Below are 16650 nucleotides of genomic sequence, written 5' to 3'. Positions count from 1 at the left end.
GGCTACATTACTCAAGCACCACTATTTCATGTGGCAAGCAGAAAAGCAGAAATACAGAGCACAACCTCAACATCACAAAACAAAGGAATTTTACCTTAATCTCAAAATCTTCTTAAGATCTATTTGTCCTATTTAAAGAAACTTAAACCACATGGCTGCCACTGTGAACCTAATTATACCAAGCCATAACATTATGCAGAGAGGTAGGAGAGTTCCTGACCTGTAAAATCATAAAACTATGCCAAATTAGCTTGTCTGCTTATCACATTTTAAACTCTAGCAGATGTTAGTGCAAAAAAAAAAAAAAAAACAGTTTACCAAAGAGGAACTTGTGCAGCCAGAATACTTTTGGTTTCATATCAACCATAAATAACATCATACTAGACAGAAACATAAACCTAAAGAAAAGCACCTTGCATGCCAAATTCCAAAACAACTATATAGTTTTAGGTAGTCTTCATAGATTTCAATGAAGAATGTCCACTCATCCATAGGCTGGCAAGTGACTAAGGGCCAGATGTAGGTAGGTATAAAATTGCGACTTGCAATTTGCGAGTCATAGCGACTCGCAAATTGCAACTTGCAATACGAAATGCAGAAAGGTGTCTCAGACACCTTCTGCGACTCGCTATGGGGTCGCAAAGACCCACCTCATGAATATTTATGAGGTGGGTCGCAGTTTGCGACCCCATAGCGAGTCCATGCACTCACAGGGAAGGTGGCCTGCTGGAGACAGCAGACCACCATGTGTCTGTGACTGCTTTTTTAATAAAGCAGTTTTTTTTTTCTTTTTGCAGCCCGTTTTCCTTAAAGGAAAATGAGTTGCAAAAAGAAAAACATTCAAAACCATTTGGTTTCGTTTTTTTCAGAGCAGGCAGTGGTCCATAGGACCACTGCCTGCTCTGAAAAAATATTTTTTTGGGCATTCACAAAGGGGAAGGGGTTCCATGGGGACCCCTTCCCTTTTGCAAATGTGTTACCATCCATTTCAAGTGGATGGTAACTGCGAGTTGGTTTGCGACCGCATTCGCGGTCACAAACCAACTCAGCATGGCGATGAGGTCGCAAATAGGAAGGGAACACCCCTTCCTATTTGCGAGTCGCAGCCTCAAATTGCGAGTCGGTACCGACTCCCAATTTAAGGTTGTGCATCACGTTAGGCCTTTTGCGTGTCGCAAACTGCGTTTTTCGCAGTTTGCGACGCGCAAAAGGCTACCTACATCTGGCCCTAAGTCCAGTAAAACAAACTTGTATCTAGTCACCCCCAAGACAGACCTTTATCAGGGATTTTCAGTTAAACTGGATATTTCTTTTAGACACAAGAGCCTTTTAACCGATAGTTGTATGGGAATAGAGATATTTGCCATGAGAAGGTTTTAGGAACTGATCACTGCAACATTGCATCAACACCTCCACTACTGACCACCTTTATGGGGATGTCAAGACTTTTCTGCAATTATGAAATCTGACTCACCATGCAATTCATTTCCAACTGGAATCTTAAAATCAATTAATTTGGTAGCAATAGCACCTACTTGTAGTATTATCAGCACCTTATTTGAAATTATGTAGTCCAGATCACCTTGAAGAATGACGTCTGTAAAATACTTTTTTCTAAAAGTCTAACATGGATACGTCCATTACTGGCAATTTCAGAGCAAAGCTGATTGAAAAAAAACTGACAAAATCTCTTAGAGACTTCATTGAAGCTACATACTTTTTACATCTGCTGATACCTTTTGAAGAGTCAGCAAATGGCATTGAACACATTTTAACAGCAGTCATGATCACCAAATTTTATTATACCTCTTGCTCGCATTGAATACAGTGAATTTTAATAAGCTCTTAAACCAATTAACATGGGCAGGTACAATGGAGTCTGTGTTGGTCCAACACCAAATATTTCTTTCAGGGGGCAGTTCGACATTCGCCCTGGCCCTTCATTCTTCAAGGTACTACTCCACTGATGGGAATTATTAAGGCTTATCACTCTCCTGAAAGGAAAACAATGTCTGACACTACTTTGAAGCAAAAGGATTGTTAGATCCACTGCAGGTTAATTTCAGGCAAACAAGATGCACAGAGTTATTTTAACATAATCTTGTGATGAACTCACTATATCAGGAACGGAAGCATAATTGCCCTAGTTTACTGTTATCTCTCATGGTGGCTTTTGGTACTATAGCACACAAGATTTAGTATTGAGGGGTATAATGGGCATGACTTTTCCTACTATAAATCATTTCCAACAGGACGCAGTCAAATATTTTCCCGACACACTATTTATTCTTCAAGGGACTATTCCTCTAATTGTGTAGTTTCCAGGGATCATCGGTCTCATTGATGTATTTTAACGTAAACCTTTAACCTCAACTTCAAACCTTTAGCCATCTTCATGCCAGACCATGCAATGGCTGGTCCTAAAGTTGTCAACCTCACACTCCTCTTTCAGAGACTGATTAGTTTACATTTAGGAGTGTGTTCGGGTGAGGGGTTGTTTGAAATTGAATGGTTACAAAATGAAGACAGAAGTGCCAGCTTTCAATCAATCAATCATAGCATTTCTAAAGCGCAGCACTATCACCCCTAAGGGTATCTGGACGCTGAGAGTGCTGTGTCTCCATCAAAAAGCCACATCTTGAGTCTCTTTCTGAGGGCCACTAGGGAGGGAGCTGTTCCAGGATGTGGCTGCTGTGTAAGGAGAAGGAGCTACCTCCGCTGCAGCTGCGATGAATGCAGGGTGTGTGTGTGAGGTTTAGTGAGGTGGAGTGAAGTTGTCTTGCTGAAACGTAGAATCTCAGTCGATGGTTGATGTAGGACGGCCCTAGGTTGTGGAGAGCCCTCTATGCGAGTGTGAGGATTTTGAATTGGCCTCACTTCTGGACGGGGAGCCAGTGGAGGTTTCTGAGGTGTGGGGTGATGCTTGAGTGCTCGGGGAGGTTGAGGGTGAGTCTGGCTACGGTGTTCCTATAGAGTCTGGAGTCTTTTAAGTAGCTTGATGTTCTTGGGTGTAGACGTGAAGGGAGGAAGGCAGATGTTTTGCATGTGGCCTGAGAGGATAGAGGCGACCCACTTAAGGGTGTTTTGTTTTGTTGAGTGCCTATGTTGTGGAGTCTATTGAGGAGAGTGTGGTGGGAAACTGTATCGAATGCTGCAAGGAGGAGAGTTCCAGAAGTATCAGAGCCGCCGACTCTTCTCGGGTCGAGGAGGTCCTGATGTTATCCGTGGCAGCGATCAGTGCAGTCTCTGTGCTGTGATTGGCCCAGAATCCTGATTATGAGGTGTCGAGAAGGTGCGTTAGTTCGAGGTAGTCGGTGAGCTTTCTAGCTGAACATTACAAACCAGTTCCTTGCCTACACATCCAGGGATGCAAAACAGATAAGGAACCACCTTTAGTAGCTCAAGTGAACTCTGTTGCCATTTCTTGTTTTCTTCAACTGAAAATATTGCAAAAGATGTTGTCATTTTTGCATGACATAGTGAATGCATCGCAAAAAATTCCTGGCATGTGAACTAAAGCAAAGTTAGCAATCTAAAGTGCAGCACCCTATCTCATTATAAGACTGAAAAATTATGGTAATAAATTCTGGTCTGTCACAGTGACACCTTGCATAGGCTCAAGCAACATATTTACGTTGGAGAATTATGCACGGCAAAAAGAGTCCACTCAGGTCACCCTTTTTTTCCCAGAAGGTGAAATCTTATGCCACATGAATGGACCTCATATTCAATAACAACGTCCTTTTAGAACCATCTGAAGCCCTACTGAATAAATGCATTTTTAGGCTACTGACTAGATCTTTCTGGTCATTCCTTCTCACAGAAACTCTGTCATGGTAACAATCAATGCCAGCTCTCCACATCTGGCCACATTAGGAAATAAATGTTTTATCTTTTCAGATTAGCTTTCTCCCTTACTTGCTGCACTAAGGCCTAGGTGCCCTAGAGTAAATTAGGTCTACGGAGACAAAAATGGGATTTGTATATGATTACTAGAAACATACCTGCAGAAAAACTTGTGGAAAGTCATTTAGGACAGATTCAAGCAATTCAAGTCCAAAAGTACGGGTCATTTCAGTCATCCCAACAAGCCAATATGGAGCATCAGCATTAACCAACTGACATAGGTCCTAAAATTTAAAAAACACATTCAATGTTATTCTTAAACCTTCTTTTACATTTTCAAAATATAGCTAAACGTATAACCACACAATAAAAAAATGTTTTAAAAAATGTTTATGAAATGAAAACCAAGCAACAGAAAAAAAACAATGACATGTAAAAGAGAATTATATATCTGAAAAAATGGCAATCACTATTTTGTCAGTTGGTAGATTTTTTTAGAAAACATTTTATTAAGTTTTACTTCATAGTCAAAGTCACAAACATATAGCATTCTCAGATACAGTAATCCACTGTACAGGATCCGTGCAATAACAGCCCCCCCCCATTTTTCCCCCCTCTTTCCCCCTTAAACTACTAAGCCTGTTTCCTGTGCTTAGATCAAACTAAGCCATGATCTAGTCATACACATACTCCAGTTGAGTCCTGTCGGGTTCCAGAAGGATTCCCCTATATTGGGCCCAGTCTCCCAAAATCTTCAGACGTTTGTGGGGGCAGTCTCTACCCGTATATGTCGGGCCCTCTAAAGTCATGCTGGTGTGTAGTTCTTTTTTCCAGAGAGTGAGAAAGTGAGTGAGTGAGTGAGTGTTTGTTTCATTTTTCCAGTGTTCATAATGTCTCTTTTGGCAACTATTAGAGCAAACCTAAGCAGGGTAATCTTGTAGCTGTTACTATCTAGGTCTTGTTATACATGAGGTTAACACTAACTTTGGGTTTCTCGGTATACGCCAGCCCATCACATTCCCAATAGTAGAAAGCACCCTCCTCCCAAACGGAGGTTGACAACCCAACAAGACCACACTGCATATAGCAAGTCTCCTCCCTCCTCCACAGACATTTTGGGGAAGAAATGGGGACCGATTTCAGTCTCCACAATCAGTATCCCATCCAGTATTTGCAAACGAGATAATGCACATCAACAAGTATACACCGTGTTGCAATTGCCACCTCTCGCGGTGAAGCGATGGCTTTTGTCCAGTCCTCCCTCTTTGAGTGGGCCTAGATCTGGCATCCTGCAGTTTTGTGGATGTGTCTGGTTTACAAGTAAAACGGTTCAGTAAAACCATGAAATCTTATTCGAACCGAAGTCTTCCCCCAGCAATTTATTCACTAGGGGGTTGTTTGTCAATGGTTCAATCCAGGTCTCCCATGTAAGGTTTTAGTGCGAGACGTAACTAGAGGTATCGGAAGAATTGACTGTAGTCAAGTTCAAATTCCACTTCCAATGTTGCAAATGAGTTCATAGTGCATCACATCTCCCAACTTGGAGATTCCAATGTTGTCCCATGAGTGAAAACTCTTCAGGCAGGTCACCTGGGGGAGGTGGTCCCCTTCCCATAAAGGAGTCCCCTTTGAGAGTCTGCCCTTCCAGCTCAGTGATTTTTTTTCTTGTCCTGCCAGGTGTCCAGGACTACCCTTGTGGTCGGGGACAGACTTTGTGTATGTGTGCCTCCAAAGAGGAGGTGTAGTAGTAATACACCCGGCATCACCCATTGATCGATGGCAAAGGCCAGGTCCTTCTCAGTATCAAGCCACAGTTTGTGGAGAATTGTTAGCTGTGCAGCTCTATACTACGATGCCATGTTTGCTATTGCTATTCCCCTATTGTAGGAAAGTGACCTTTTGGCATGGTTATCCCAGCGCTTTTTGCCTGATATTGATGCGGACTTGACTGAGAGTGTGCTAGGATCCTGCTAACCAGGCTCTAACACCAGTGTTGTTTCCCTAAAATTGTACCTTTGTTCCAACAATTGGCAAACCACTGGCACACAGCTAAATCCCTTGTAAAAGGTACTAGTAGTACCAAGGGCTCTATGGCCAGGGAGGGTCCCTAAGGGCTGCAGCATGTATTATGCCACCCTAAGGGACCCTTCACCAAGCACATGCCCACTGCCATTGCAGCTTGTGTGGACTGGTGGGGATAAAAAGGTAGAGTCGACATGGCATCCCTCTCAGGATGTCATGACCACCAACCACTGCCTGTGGCATAGGTAAGTCACCCGTCTAGTAGGCCTTATTGCCCCAAGGCAGGGTGCACTATACTACAGATGAGGGCATAGCTGCATGAGCAATATGCCCCTACAGTGTCTAAGTCCATTCTTAGGACTGTAACGCCCCCTAATCCAGGATTTAAGGGCTCCCCTGAACACAGCTCATCAGATTCCTGGTGACCTCAAGAAGAAAATAAGACAAGAAGAAAGAAGAAGGACTGCTAAGCTAACCCCCCCCCCACCCCAACAGCAGAGAAGACTACAGACACCAACTGACTTGGCCCCAGCCCTACCGGTTTGTCTGCAGCTTCTGAAGCCCTGCTACAAAAATGCAACACATTCTGCAGGACCAGTGACCTCTCCAAACCCCCAGAGGACTGCCTGCCCACAAGAGGACATAGAACTCCAGAGGACCTGTCCACAAGAAACTCCAATAAGGACTCCAGAACTGCCCTGGTGACGCGAGTCCTGCCCACTATGCACCTGACACCCACAGCCTGTGTCCAGGTGGCCCATCAGTCCAGAGCAGGTCCCTAGATGATTCAGACCTAGTGTCCACCCTGGGTTGACCCCTCCTGGCCAGCACAACAACCCATGCAGCCTAAATCTAGAGGCCCCCCCCGACCACAAGAGAACCGGACGAAGATTCCCAACACCAAAACGTACCCCTGCACCCGCAGCACCCTGGGCTTGGGGAACCCAACTTCCGGTTCGGCAACGTTCGGCAATGTTGGCAGGTGGCACTCCTCCTTGTCCAGCCTGTGGTTTTCCGGACCAATCCCCTGGACCTAGTCTGCAGCCTAGTTGTGACCCCATTGTTCCCATATTGGAAGACATTGGGTGCCCAATGATGTATTTGCACCCTGCGCCCAGCCACCTCTGTGCCACTGAGGGTGTGTGTTGGGTGCCAACCTGAGACCCATAACCCTAGTGCTCACCTAAACCCTCCCCCAGGTCTGGAGTTTGAAGGTAATTCTCTTGTTGACTGTGAGCCAGTGCATGTTTCTCAGGTGGTCTGTGATGTGGCAGTGGCGGGGTATGTCCAGGATGAGGCGTGAGGAGACGTTCTGGATGCGTTGCAGCATCTTCTGGAGTTTGGCTGTGGTTCCTGCGTAGAGGGCATTGCTCTAATTCAGTTTGCTGCTTACGAGAGCTTGGGTGGCTGTTCTTCTGATTTCGGTGGGTATCCATCTGTATATCTTTCGGAGCATGCGGAGGGTGTTGAAGCAGGAGGAGTTGGCGTTGACTTGCTGGGTCATGGATAATGAGAAGTCCAAGATGAATCCTACGTTGCATGCGTGGTTGGTGGGAGTCGGAGTGGCTCCAAGAGTGGCAGGCCACCAGGAGTCAACCCATGCAGAGGGGGCGGAGCCGAAGATGAGGACTTCCGCCTTGTCGGAACGGAGTTTGAGGAAGCTGCTCTTCATACATTCGGCGATGGCCTTCATTCCTGAGTGAAAGTGAAAAGTGTTACCTGCCTGTAAACCACTTTCTTTGCCAAATTAAAACAAAGTATTGATACATATGTTCGATATTTACTTGCAAATGTACTTACCTGCAACCAGATCCTTTCGGTTCTAGAAATAAAATAACAAAATATTTTGTTTCCAATGCAAATACGTTGGCCTGGAGTTAGTCACTGAGTGTGTGCTTCATTTATTGACTGTGTGTGTACAACAAATGCTTTACACTACCCTCTGATAATCCAAACTGCTCAACCACACTACCACAAAAAAGAGCATTAGTATTATCTACTTTAGCCTCTGTTAAGCCTCAGAGGAACCCCTGGACTCTGTGCACACTATACCTCATTTTGATATAGTATATACAGAGCCAGCTTCCTACACCTATCGTACATGGATTTGTAATATTTAATCAATGCAACTCTGGCAGTGTCACCTTTCCATTACAATACATGCAGGGTCCCTCCCTGTTTAGTTGAAGAAAAAAAAAAAGTCTTGGGGATCGTATAGGGGTAATTCTGCTGCTGATGAAGAATTCGGGGAAGGAAGACCACCTTAAGGATAGCTGATTGGCCCAGGAGTGAAAGGGGTAGTTCTGACCAGAACAAGATGTCTGCCTCTAATCTATCTAATAGGGGTGTAATATTGCTATACCAAGCTCTCTGAGGGTCCAGGGTAACATAGACCCCCAGGTATCTGAACCCATCCATTGCGCATCTAAAATTTCCAGCCCAGCCAGGGCAATCAGTTGGTCCCCAACCACCTATGCGAAGGATCTGTAAGAGGTGGGTTTCGGACCACTGAAGGCCCACCAAGAAGAACAGCACGTTATCAGCATAAAGTGTTATTCTACCCTCTTCCGAGGGCTCACTCAAAACCCCGGATTTGCATGTCAACTCGAATCCATTGCACCAGCGGCTCTATCTTTAGAGCAAAACAGAGTAGTCCCCCCGACTAATCTGAAATAACTCTCCCCCCCCTGAGGTGGGTTTAAAGTCTGTGTATAGGAGTCTGATGTATCAGCAGAATCTAGGGCCCAGGTTGCATTTCCTTAGGAGGGAAAATAAATACTCCCAACTTACTGAATAAAAGCTTTTCTTGAAGTCCACTAGGAACTGTGCCACCGGGCTTTCAAAATGTCACTCATAGCTATAGCATTAAAAACTCTTCTGATATTTTTATGTGTCAAACATCCCAGAATAAAACCAGATTAGTCTTGTAACACAAGTGTGTTTATAACTAGCGAGAAGGTTATTTTGGTCTCTACATAGAGTAGGGGGAATCGGGCAGCATGACAAACACTGCTCAAATGGTTGCCTGTGCTTAGATCCACTTGTAGAGCCCTCTTAGAGACACATTTGTCAGCATGGCTGACAGGTTAGGGACTCTTGTGGTGGTATGTGTTTGAAAAGACTTCACAGAGAACCCATTGGGTCTAACTGTCCCAAGGGCTTGCGGATTTCGTCCTCTGTAAGAGGTTCCTCTAGAGAGGCCCTCTCAGTAGAGGTCAGACTCTTGGTGGGGAGGTCCCTAATAAGTCTATCCATGTCATTTCTCAACAGTCGTCTCTCCTCTGAGTATAGTTTGGCATAGAAGGAGGCAAACTTCCTGGCTCTGGCTTCATCTTGCCTGAGAGGGGATCTGTCCTACACTTCAACGATTGCTGTGAGTTTTCATTATGTCCTATTTGAGCATAGCCTGTGTAGGGTTCTGCTCGCTTTATAACCCCACTGGTAGATGTGGCTTTGTGTCACTCTCCATGCTTCTTTGCCTTTGTCTAGTTGTGTCTGCCGAAGTGTCTTTTGGGTATAGAGGAGGTTGCAGTGAGGTTGACGATGGCAAGAGCATCAAATGATGTTCAATTTCCATAATGCGAGATTCTAAGTCCCTGACTGTTTAGCTAATTGATAGCTAATTAGTTCACCTTGCGGGGTGGCCTTGAATGCTTCCCAAAGGATGAAAGGGAAGGTCATAAAGTTCTATAAAGACGATGAAATGGCATTTATTGTCTGGGTTTGCTAGCGTTCATAGATCCAAGCACCACCCTGCTAATTTTGTTGTGGGTCCCATTCTCAATTTAAGTTCTATGGGTGAGTGATCGGAGAGTCCACATGCTAGGATTTGAGCTTCCACCACCAGATAGATATCTGAGATCAACATGAGGAAATAATCAAATCAGTAAAAGGTTTTATAAGCTCCTGAATAAAAGGTGCATTGCCCTCTTGTGTGTGTGTAGGGCCCTCCAAGGGCCCATGTGTCCCAGGGTGCCCTTGAATTTTTTCAGGAGAGCCGCCCACACTGTGGGAGTTCCCCTTCTCCATGAACACTCCCAGTCCAAATCCACTACTCTGTTAAAATTACCACCAATCATTCTTTATCCTGATGAGAACTGAGCTTGCAAATACCCCACCATTTCCAGGAAGGTTCTCATCATGGGTGGAGGAGTGTATGTGCATAGTACCATAACGGGAGTCCTACGGTAACCCGGTCACCCCCCAATATCTGCCTTTTGGGTATTGCCAGGCTCTGTGCACCTCAAAAGGCAATCCACTTCTTACAGGGATAGCTACAAAACAAGAATGAAACACCCTTGAAAAAAATATCTGGGCTAGGAGGGGGCAGTGGCTGCTCATGAGGAGGGTTTCTTGGGAGAGGAGGATGTCCAGTTTGGGCTGTTTTGTGGCTCTCAGGTCTTCTCCACATTTAATCCAGTCCAGCAGCCCATTTCAGTTCCACAAAAGGGCTGTCACCAGGTCTACTTCAGCCCCAAGGGTCATGAGCATTGACATCTGGTCTGGGTGGGGGCCAGGGAGGAGAAAGGTCCTCTGGAAAGGTTCTCTGAGCAGGACTGTTGTGATTCCTTGACATTGGGAGGTGTGTGTGACAGAAGGTAGATTTTGGCCGGTATTGAATATCCAACTTGTCTAATACTGAATTGAAATTAAGATTCCCCCTCCCTCCCAAGCAGTCAAGCCACTGAAAAGTACTGCTGTCAATGAAAGCAAGCAGCATCAGTATGAGTATTTAGCTGGAGAATGGAAGGGAAAATGTGTTACTTGTAATCTCAGTCGTTGGTCACAGGTTTGCTCTCTAAATCCATAAATAGCAGACTATCCATGTTCAAATGCAGCATTCCTGGAGCACCATTTTTAACAAATATTTCTCCAAAGAAACATGCCTTTAAGGGGCAACATTTTCAATGTAGATTTGCTTTTAAAAAGGAAATCCAATTATCAAAATTTTCAAAGCGATCAAGCATCTGTATCAGACTTTTTTTAAACCAAAATATGGGAACTATAATCTCTAATAGGGTAGCCATACATTGTGCTAAATAGACATTACACTTTTAACGAACGCCTGAAGGTGCCAGACTTCCCATCATCTAGTGCAGGGACAACGAGACAGTTCATTTTGAAGGAATTACAGTGGAGGATTGATGCCTTCATCGCCTTTTCACCAAAATTCTTGTAAACGAGGAGGCGGAATGGTTGTTTATGGATTCAGAGAAATATCCTGGGCGGAGAACTAAAATTACAGGTAAGTTACTTTCCCTTCTCTGTCAAGGATTCTCTCTGATATCCATGAACAACAGAAAAAGATAGCAAACTAAATTACACGCAACCACATAGTAGAGTTCAAATGATGATGGTGAAAAGATACAAAGATTACTGAGGAAACATCTTGTGCAATGAAGACTGATCTACCGTAGTACATGTTCTGGAGTTAGAGTGCATACAGTAATGCTTGGCCAACGTATGTACTATTCAATAGGTTACCACTTTGCAAATATCTGGAATTGGCACATTCCATCAGAGCAACAAAAGCTGCTTTGCATTGTGTATAATAAACCTTAGGGTTACACAGAAAGGCTCTTTTAGCCTTCTAGTAGCAACTATTTATACAAGAAAAATCATCTAGCTATGGTTTGTTTTAAAGTAACTAATCTTGTGCATACTGCAGCACAATTTACAAACAGTAGTTTTGACTCTAACAATTTAAGTAATGTTTCCGAGCGTTTCTAACATTTAGGGTATCAAGCTATTGTTTTCAATGACTGATACCGAAGTTTTTTTATGAGTGACATTATTTGATTTATACGAAAATCTGAAATCACTTACAGCAGGATTGAAAGACCAGTTCTTAACGAACCCTTGTTAAGATAGAAAGCAGGATAAGCTCCTCCAAACATAAAGCTTGCTGCTCACTCACTCTTCATGTTGTAGGTACAAGAAGAACAATTTACAGTCTGGCGCCTTGGGTGGGGTGGGGGGGAGTGAGGGGCAATTTTAAGGTAAGGAATCTGCAACTAGAAGACTTTATCAATAAGCCACTTTCTAGGATATATACTGTGGGTCTGTCTTGTGTATGGGTTCAAAAGAGTGATCCATTGATCCATTAGCTTGTAAGTTCCTGAAGTGGAAGGCAGGAGAAAAGATGGAAATGGTGACAAAGAATGTCTAAGAGAGACATTATCTATAAACTGTGATGGCAGGCAGACACACCATAATAAATGAGAACCTTAGGTCAGATTTTGTTAACTAAAGAAGATAAGGGATAACTACACCTGCTTAAGAAGTTGTCATGCTCCCCCTTTTTTTGAATGTTCGCCGCATAGTACCTATACTGTTTAAAAGCATACAAACATAAATTTGATCCTTTTAACTTCCTTAAGCATTTGCATGCAGTGATATGGAAGATCCAAGTGTCTGTTTTGTACTTACTCAAGAGACAAGAAGTCAAGATCAGAAAGTGGAGGTTGGGGCACAAAATATTGGCAAAAAGTGGGTTCTATTAGTGAGGAAATGTCTTATGTGGCTGACACAGCAGTGATGCAGATCTAGATACCACCACTGTCCCAGCCAGTCTGGAGATATGAGGATCATTTTCCTCTTGCACTCCATCATTTATATAATCCTGGGTAGCAAAGGGATTCATAGGAAAAGCATAAGTGCAGGCCTTTGAAGAGTCTTTCAAAACAGCATTACCTTTGGATCTGGTTTCTGGGAACCTAAATGCAAAAATGTGGCATTTTGCATTTTCCCTTGAGTAAACAAGTTGATTTGTGGAGTGCTGCATTTTTTGCAGCACAAAGATGTCTAGCAGCCACTCATGTTGAATAAGACGATGCCACATGAGCCTGTTCGCTCTCCTGATCAGTAAGCCTGAAAAGTGTGCCTTAATGGCAGGGCACAATAGTGCATCCATTAAAAGTACTCTTGATCCTGTTTTCCCTTTTATTAATGATATAGTGCATAGTTGTTATATTGAGTCTTTGAATTAGTACTACTATTGCAGAAACAGAAGGAATAGCCCTCAACTAGACATGTTGATGTGGTACAACTGATCAGGTGAATGTATACGAGAAGTGAGAAAGAAGTGCAAGGTTTTGGGAAAATTACCCCTCACAGCATACTCACCACTATCCAAGAGATTGAGTGACTTTATTCAGTCTTGTTGTCTGTTCCCAGTCCCCTGTCTTCTGACACCACTATCTACCAGGAATTGTTATATTAATCACATATAGTTGGGCAATAAGAACTAGAAAAATGCATGAAGCTGTGCTGCCCAGAAGAGATGATCCTTGTCTGATTGATGGGGCTGTTGTCATTTTCAGAGAAACAATCTTCAAGTGTATTGATGTTAGTCTTTTAACCGAGTGTATTGATGATAGTCTTTCACAAATGGAAAGACTTTTGCTTGCAATGTGTTTATAGTGGACCCCAAGTACTATATTCTATACACTGTGGATAGATTCAATCATTAGGAGTGTATACCAGGCCTTAAGGCTGTAGTAAAACTTGCCCATCAACCAACAGCATCCATCGTCTCATTCTCTTTTTCAAAAGGTACTGGGAAAATAGATCATGAGCTGTTGTAAGGCGCCCTCACAGTGAACACAACCTAGGAATCAGGAGACAGTGCTTCTTCTAGGGAGAGATGATCCAGTTTTGGCAGTCTGGGCTTTTTTTTCTTGATGTCAGTCAGAACTTGGAGCATCTAGAGTGGTTGTTCTTCTTCCTTTTCCTTTTAGATGATTCATTGTTGATTGATGGTGAAAACTATGCCTCATTTTGTATGCTTTAGTGCATGGGTACTCGCAAACATTTTCCCAGGGGCCAAAAAGTTTGGTCTATGATGTGACCGAGGGCCGCAACAATGCCAGCGGAATGGCGGTCGGGCGAGGGGGTTGGGAGGACTGGCGGTTAAGTATTGGTAGGTGAAGCGAAGGGTATACATCTAGTGGCTGAATTGAGCAATATGAAACTAGAAAACCTGGGATTAATCTTAGCTTCCCCACTTTTCCAAATTGTGTGATCCTAGGCAATTGCTTAATTTTAGGTTCAGGGTCTGCATAGTACAAATCTGCTTCTGTGTTTGATTTAATAAACTATAATGTTGTTAATCTATAATATGAACCCAGGCCACTCAAAAAATGCCCATAACATCTGGCTTGCTTGTTTGATTTACTATTGACGTATTTGTCAGGGTAGAAGTGAAAATGAATGTTTCTAAATTCTTGTTTGAAAACTATCACATTTAAATTAATACTTTTCATTGCACTGATACAATAAATTATACTTAGGTGAAATGGACTGTGTGTCAACTTAATACACTTTTTTGAAGTGACTGTTATATTTGTACACTTTTGCTGCAAGATGGCTTTAAAAATGAAGGTCAGGACTCCCTGGTTACTTTCTTTCCTTAACACCAGTTAACCTTGAAATAAACAATTGCCTCTTTTCTTACGATCCACTGAAGAGCAACCCTTTACTTCTGCTGTCCAGGGGGCCGCCTGTAAAGGTCAACTCAGTATCCATGCTTTAGTGGAACTGGTGAATGTGGCATTGTAATGTTAGGATCCACATTTTTAAATATTGTTGGTACATAACGATAGCCTGGATCCGTAGGTAGCTGTGAATCATTTTTGATGATGGGACTCCCCAGTAGCTCTAGCAGCTCTAGAGAAGATGGAACATCGACTATGCACCTCTAGGTTCTAATCTTCTCACTGGCATTGGTGCCTAGCCTTACAGAGTTGTATGATGGACAGAAGGATCTCTCTTCGCACTCATGGCACCTGAAGCAGAAACTGACACCAATGATGAAGAATACCCAGATGCTGGTATGGAAGCTGAAATTCTTGGTTGTCTCAATGTTGAGATGGAGCACTTGTGACATAGGTTTGAGGGTCATGAAAGAGATACAGACCTGGTCATAACTGGAGCCAAATAATAAGCCAAAGAACACCTCCCTGCTTTGGCTGAGGCTACCCCCCCCCCTCCACCTGAGGTGCATGCATGGAAACTCCATTCAGATTTAGCATCTTGTGATGGAGTAAGAATTTGGGGACAAACAACACAAACATCATTTTTGTCCTTCCAGGACTTCTTTCCTCTGCACAAAGGGCAAGGGACAATAACAGCCAACATGGTGCTCAAAGGAAAAAAGAGGAGAACTAAAACTGAAACAATGAAGAAAAAAGGTACTGAGTGCAAAAAAACAAAGAAAATCACAAGATGTCAAATGAAGAGGCAAATGTCCACCCCAAAATACACAAGTTTTTAGCTAAAAAAAATACATCAATATGATGCAATGTTAAGGAATCCTTCTCTGATGACCCCTGGCTTCCTACCTCTTGAGTTCCTGAAATATGCAGTGTCTAACTATCAAGTGTATTCTGTTAAAGTCTACATTTTCACTTACTTTCGTTTTTTTTAAAGGTTGTGGCACAGTAGTATTTTCAGGTGAATATATTTGATTGCAAATTTACCAATTGGAATAATACCTTTAAAAAAAAAAGTGCTGTAAGGATCCCTCATATCAGTGGAGATATTCAACTGTTTATGGATATCCGAGAGAATACCAGGACAGAGAATAACAAGATACATTTAATTTCCTGACATTGAAATTTTGTTTGTAATGCCCAACTTTAGGATAAATCTGAACAGTAGTAGGGGATAGGAAGCAGAAAATGGAGAGAGTGAGAGCAGAAAGTAAAATCTTAATTTTGGATGAAAATATCTGAAGTGTTAACTAATACATATGTTCCCCCCACTGTCATTATTTAAATCTGCTATTTATCGTACTCTGAATGTTTTTATTTTAAAGCCCTATCTTGGGGCATTGTTCTCCTGGGATCCATGGATTCACTGGAAAAAAAAGAAAGGACCATAATAGGTTAGAAATGTGTAAATGTTAACGCTGCTTGAGCAAAGAAAACAGATGGGTATTGACAACACCTCTTTCTCACACCACCACCTGTAAGAGGTGACTTCGGTTAAAGATGAGGTGCACACAGCAGATGTAGGTAAAATGCATTTAATCCTTACAGTAGAGATCCCATCCATTCAGTTCAACTGCCTCCAGCCTTCGCCTCACTATTCCACCTGGTCATTCTAAGTAGACCATACTACATTTTATAATGACTTCACTACATTCAACACTATGACATATGAGCCTTGGCCTTCTCCATGAACTTTCCCCAAGATGTTTAATGCAACATCCTTGCAATGCATCAAGGGGCTATTTCTCAGCACCATGGGTTGCACCCTGGGCTTCAGAACCTTTTTGCTTATCGCTCACTGTATACACTTGCTTACTACTCTTTCTGCTTGGAGATCCATACATGGCCACCGATATGATGTACGTAATCTTTCTTTAGTCTTTGTAATCCCTTGATTACAGTTGTGTGCAGGCTTAACAACTCTGTCCAAAGCTTACTCAAAGGGACTAATCTGATACCTCTGAGCATCAGACCACTATTGGAGGCCAATTCAAGTTTCACCCACTGAAAATGAATGTACTCTGTATTGCCTCACATACAAACTCAGATTCATTATCAGTTGACACTTCCTCTCACTCATTGTACAGTGTAGGGACCAACCAAGATAAAGCATCTGCCAATGTGTGATCTGCTCCTGGAATGTACTTTACAACAAAATCATATTACTGAAACACTACTACCACTTTCCAATCCTGCCTAAAACCGAATCTATACCTTCAGTTCTGAAAATTTCACATAACGGCTTGTGATCAGTCCTTACCTAAAAAAAATACCTGCCCACAAAAACGTT

General features: G+C 42.9%; 1 protein-coding gene across 1 annotated transcript in view; it reads right to left on the bottom strand.

Annotated features, from left to right (window-relative positions):
* The window catches only part of MON2 (MON2 homolog, regulator of endosome-to-Golgi trafficking), a 775721-nt gene that overhangs the window by 612224 nt on the left and 146847 nt on the right, over positions 1–16650 (bottom strand). Inside the window, 1 exon segment of the mRNA XM_069229077.1 lies at positions 4005–4130. Within this exon segment, the coding sequence (XP_069085178.1) occupies positions 4005–4130 (126 nt within the window).

The sequence above is a fragment of the Pleurodeles waltl genome, chromosome 4_1 (assembly GCF_031143425.1).
Source record: "Pleurodeles waltl isolate 20211129_DDA chromosome 4_1, aPleWal1.hap1.20221129, whole genome shotgun sequence".
Lineage (NCBI taxonomy): Eukaryota > Metazoa > Chordata > Amphibia > Caudata > Salamandridae > Pleurodeles > Pleurodeles waltl.
Note: the sequence above shows the minus strand (reverse complement) of the source record. Positions and strands in the feature narration are given on the sequence as shown.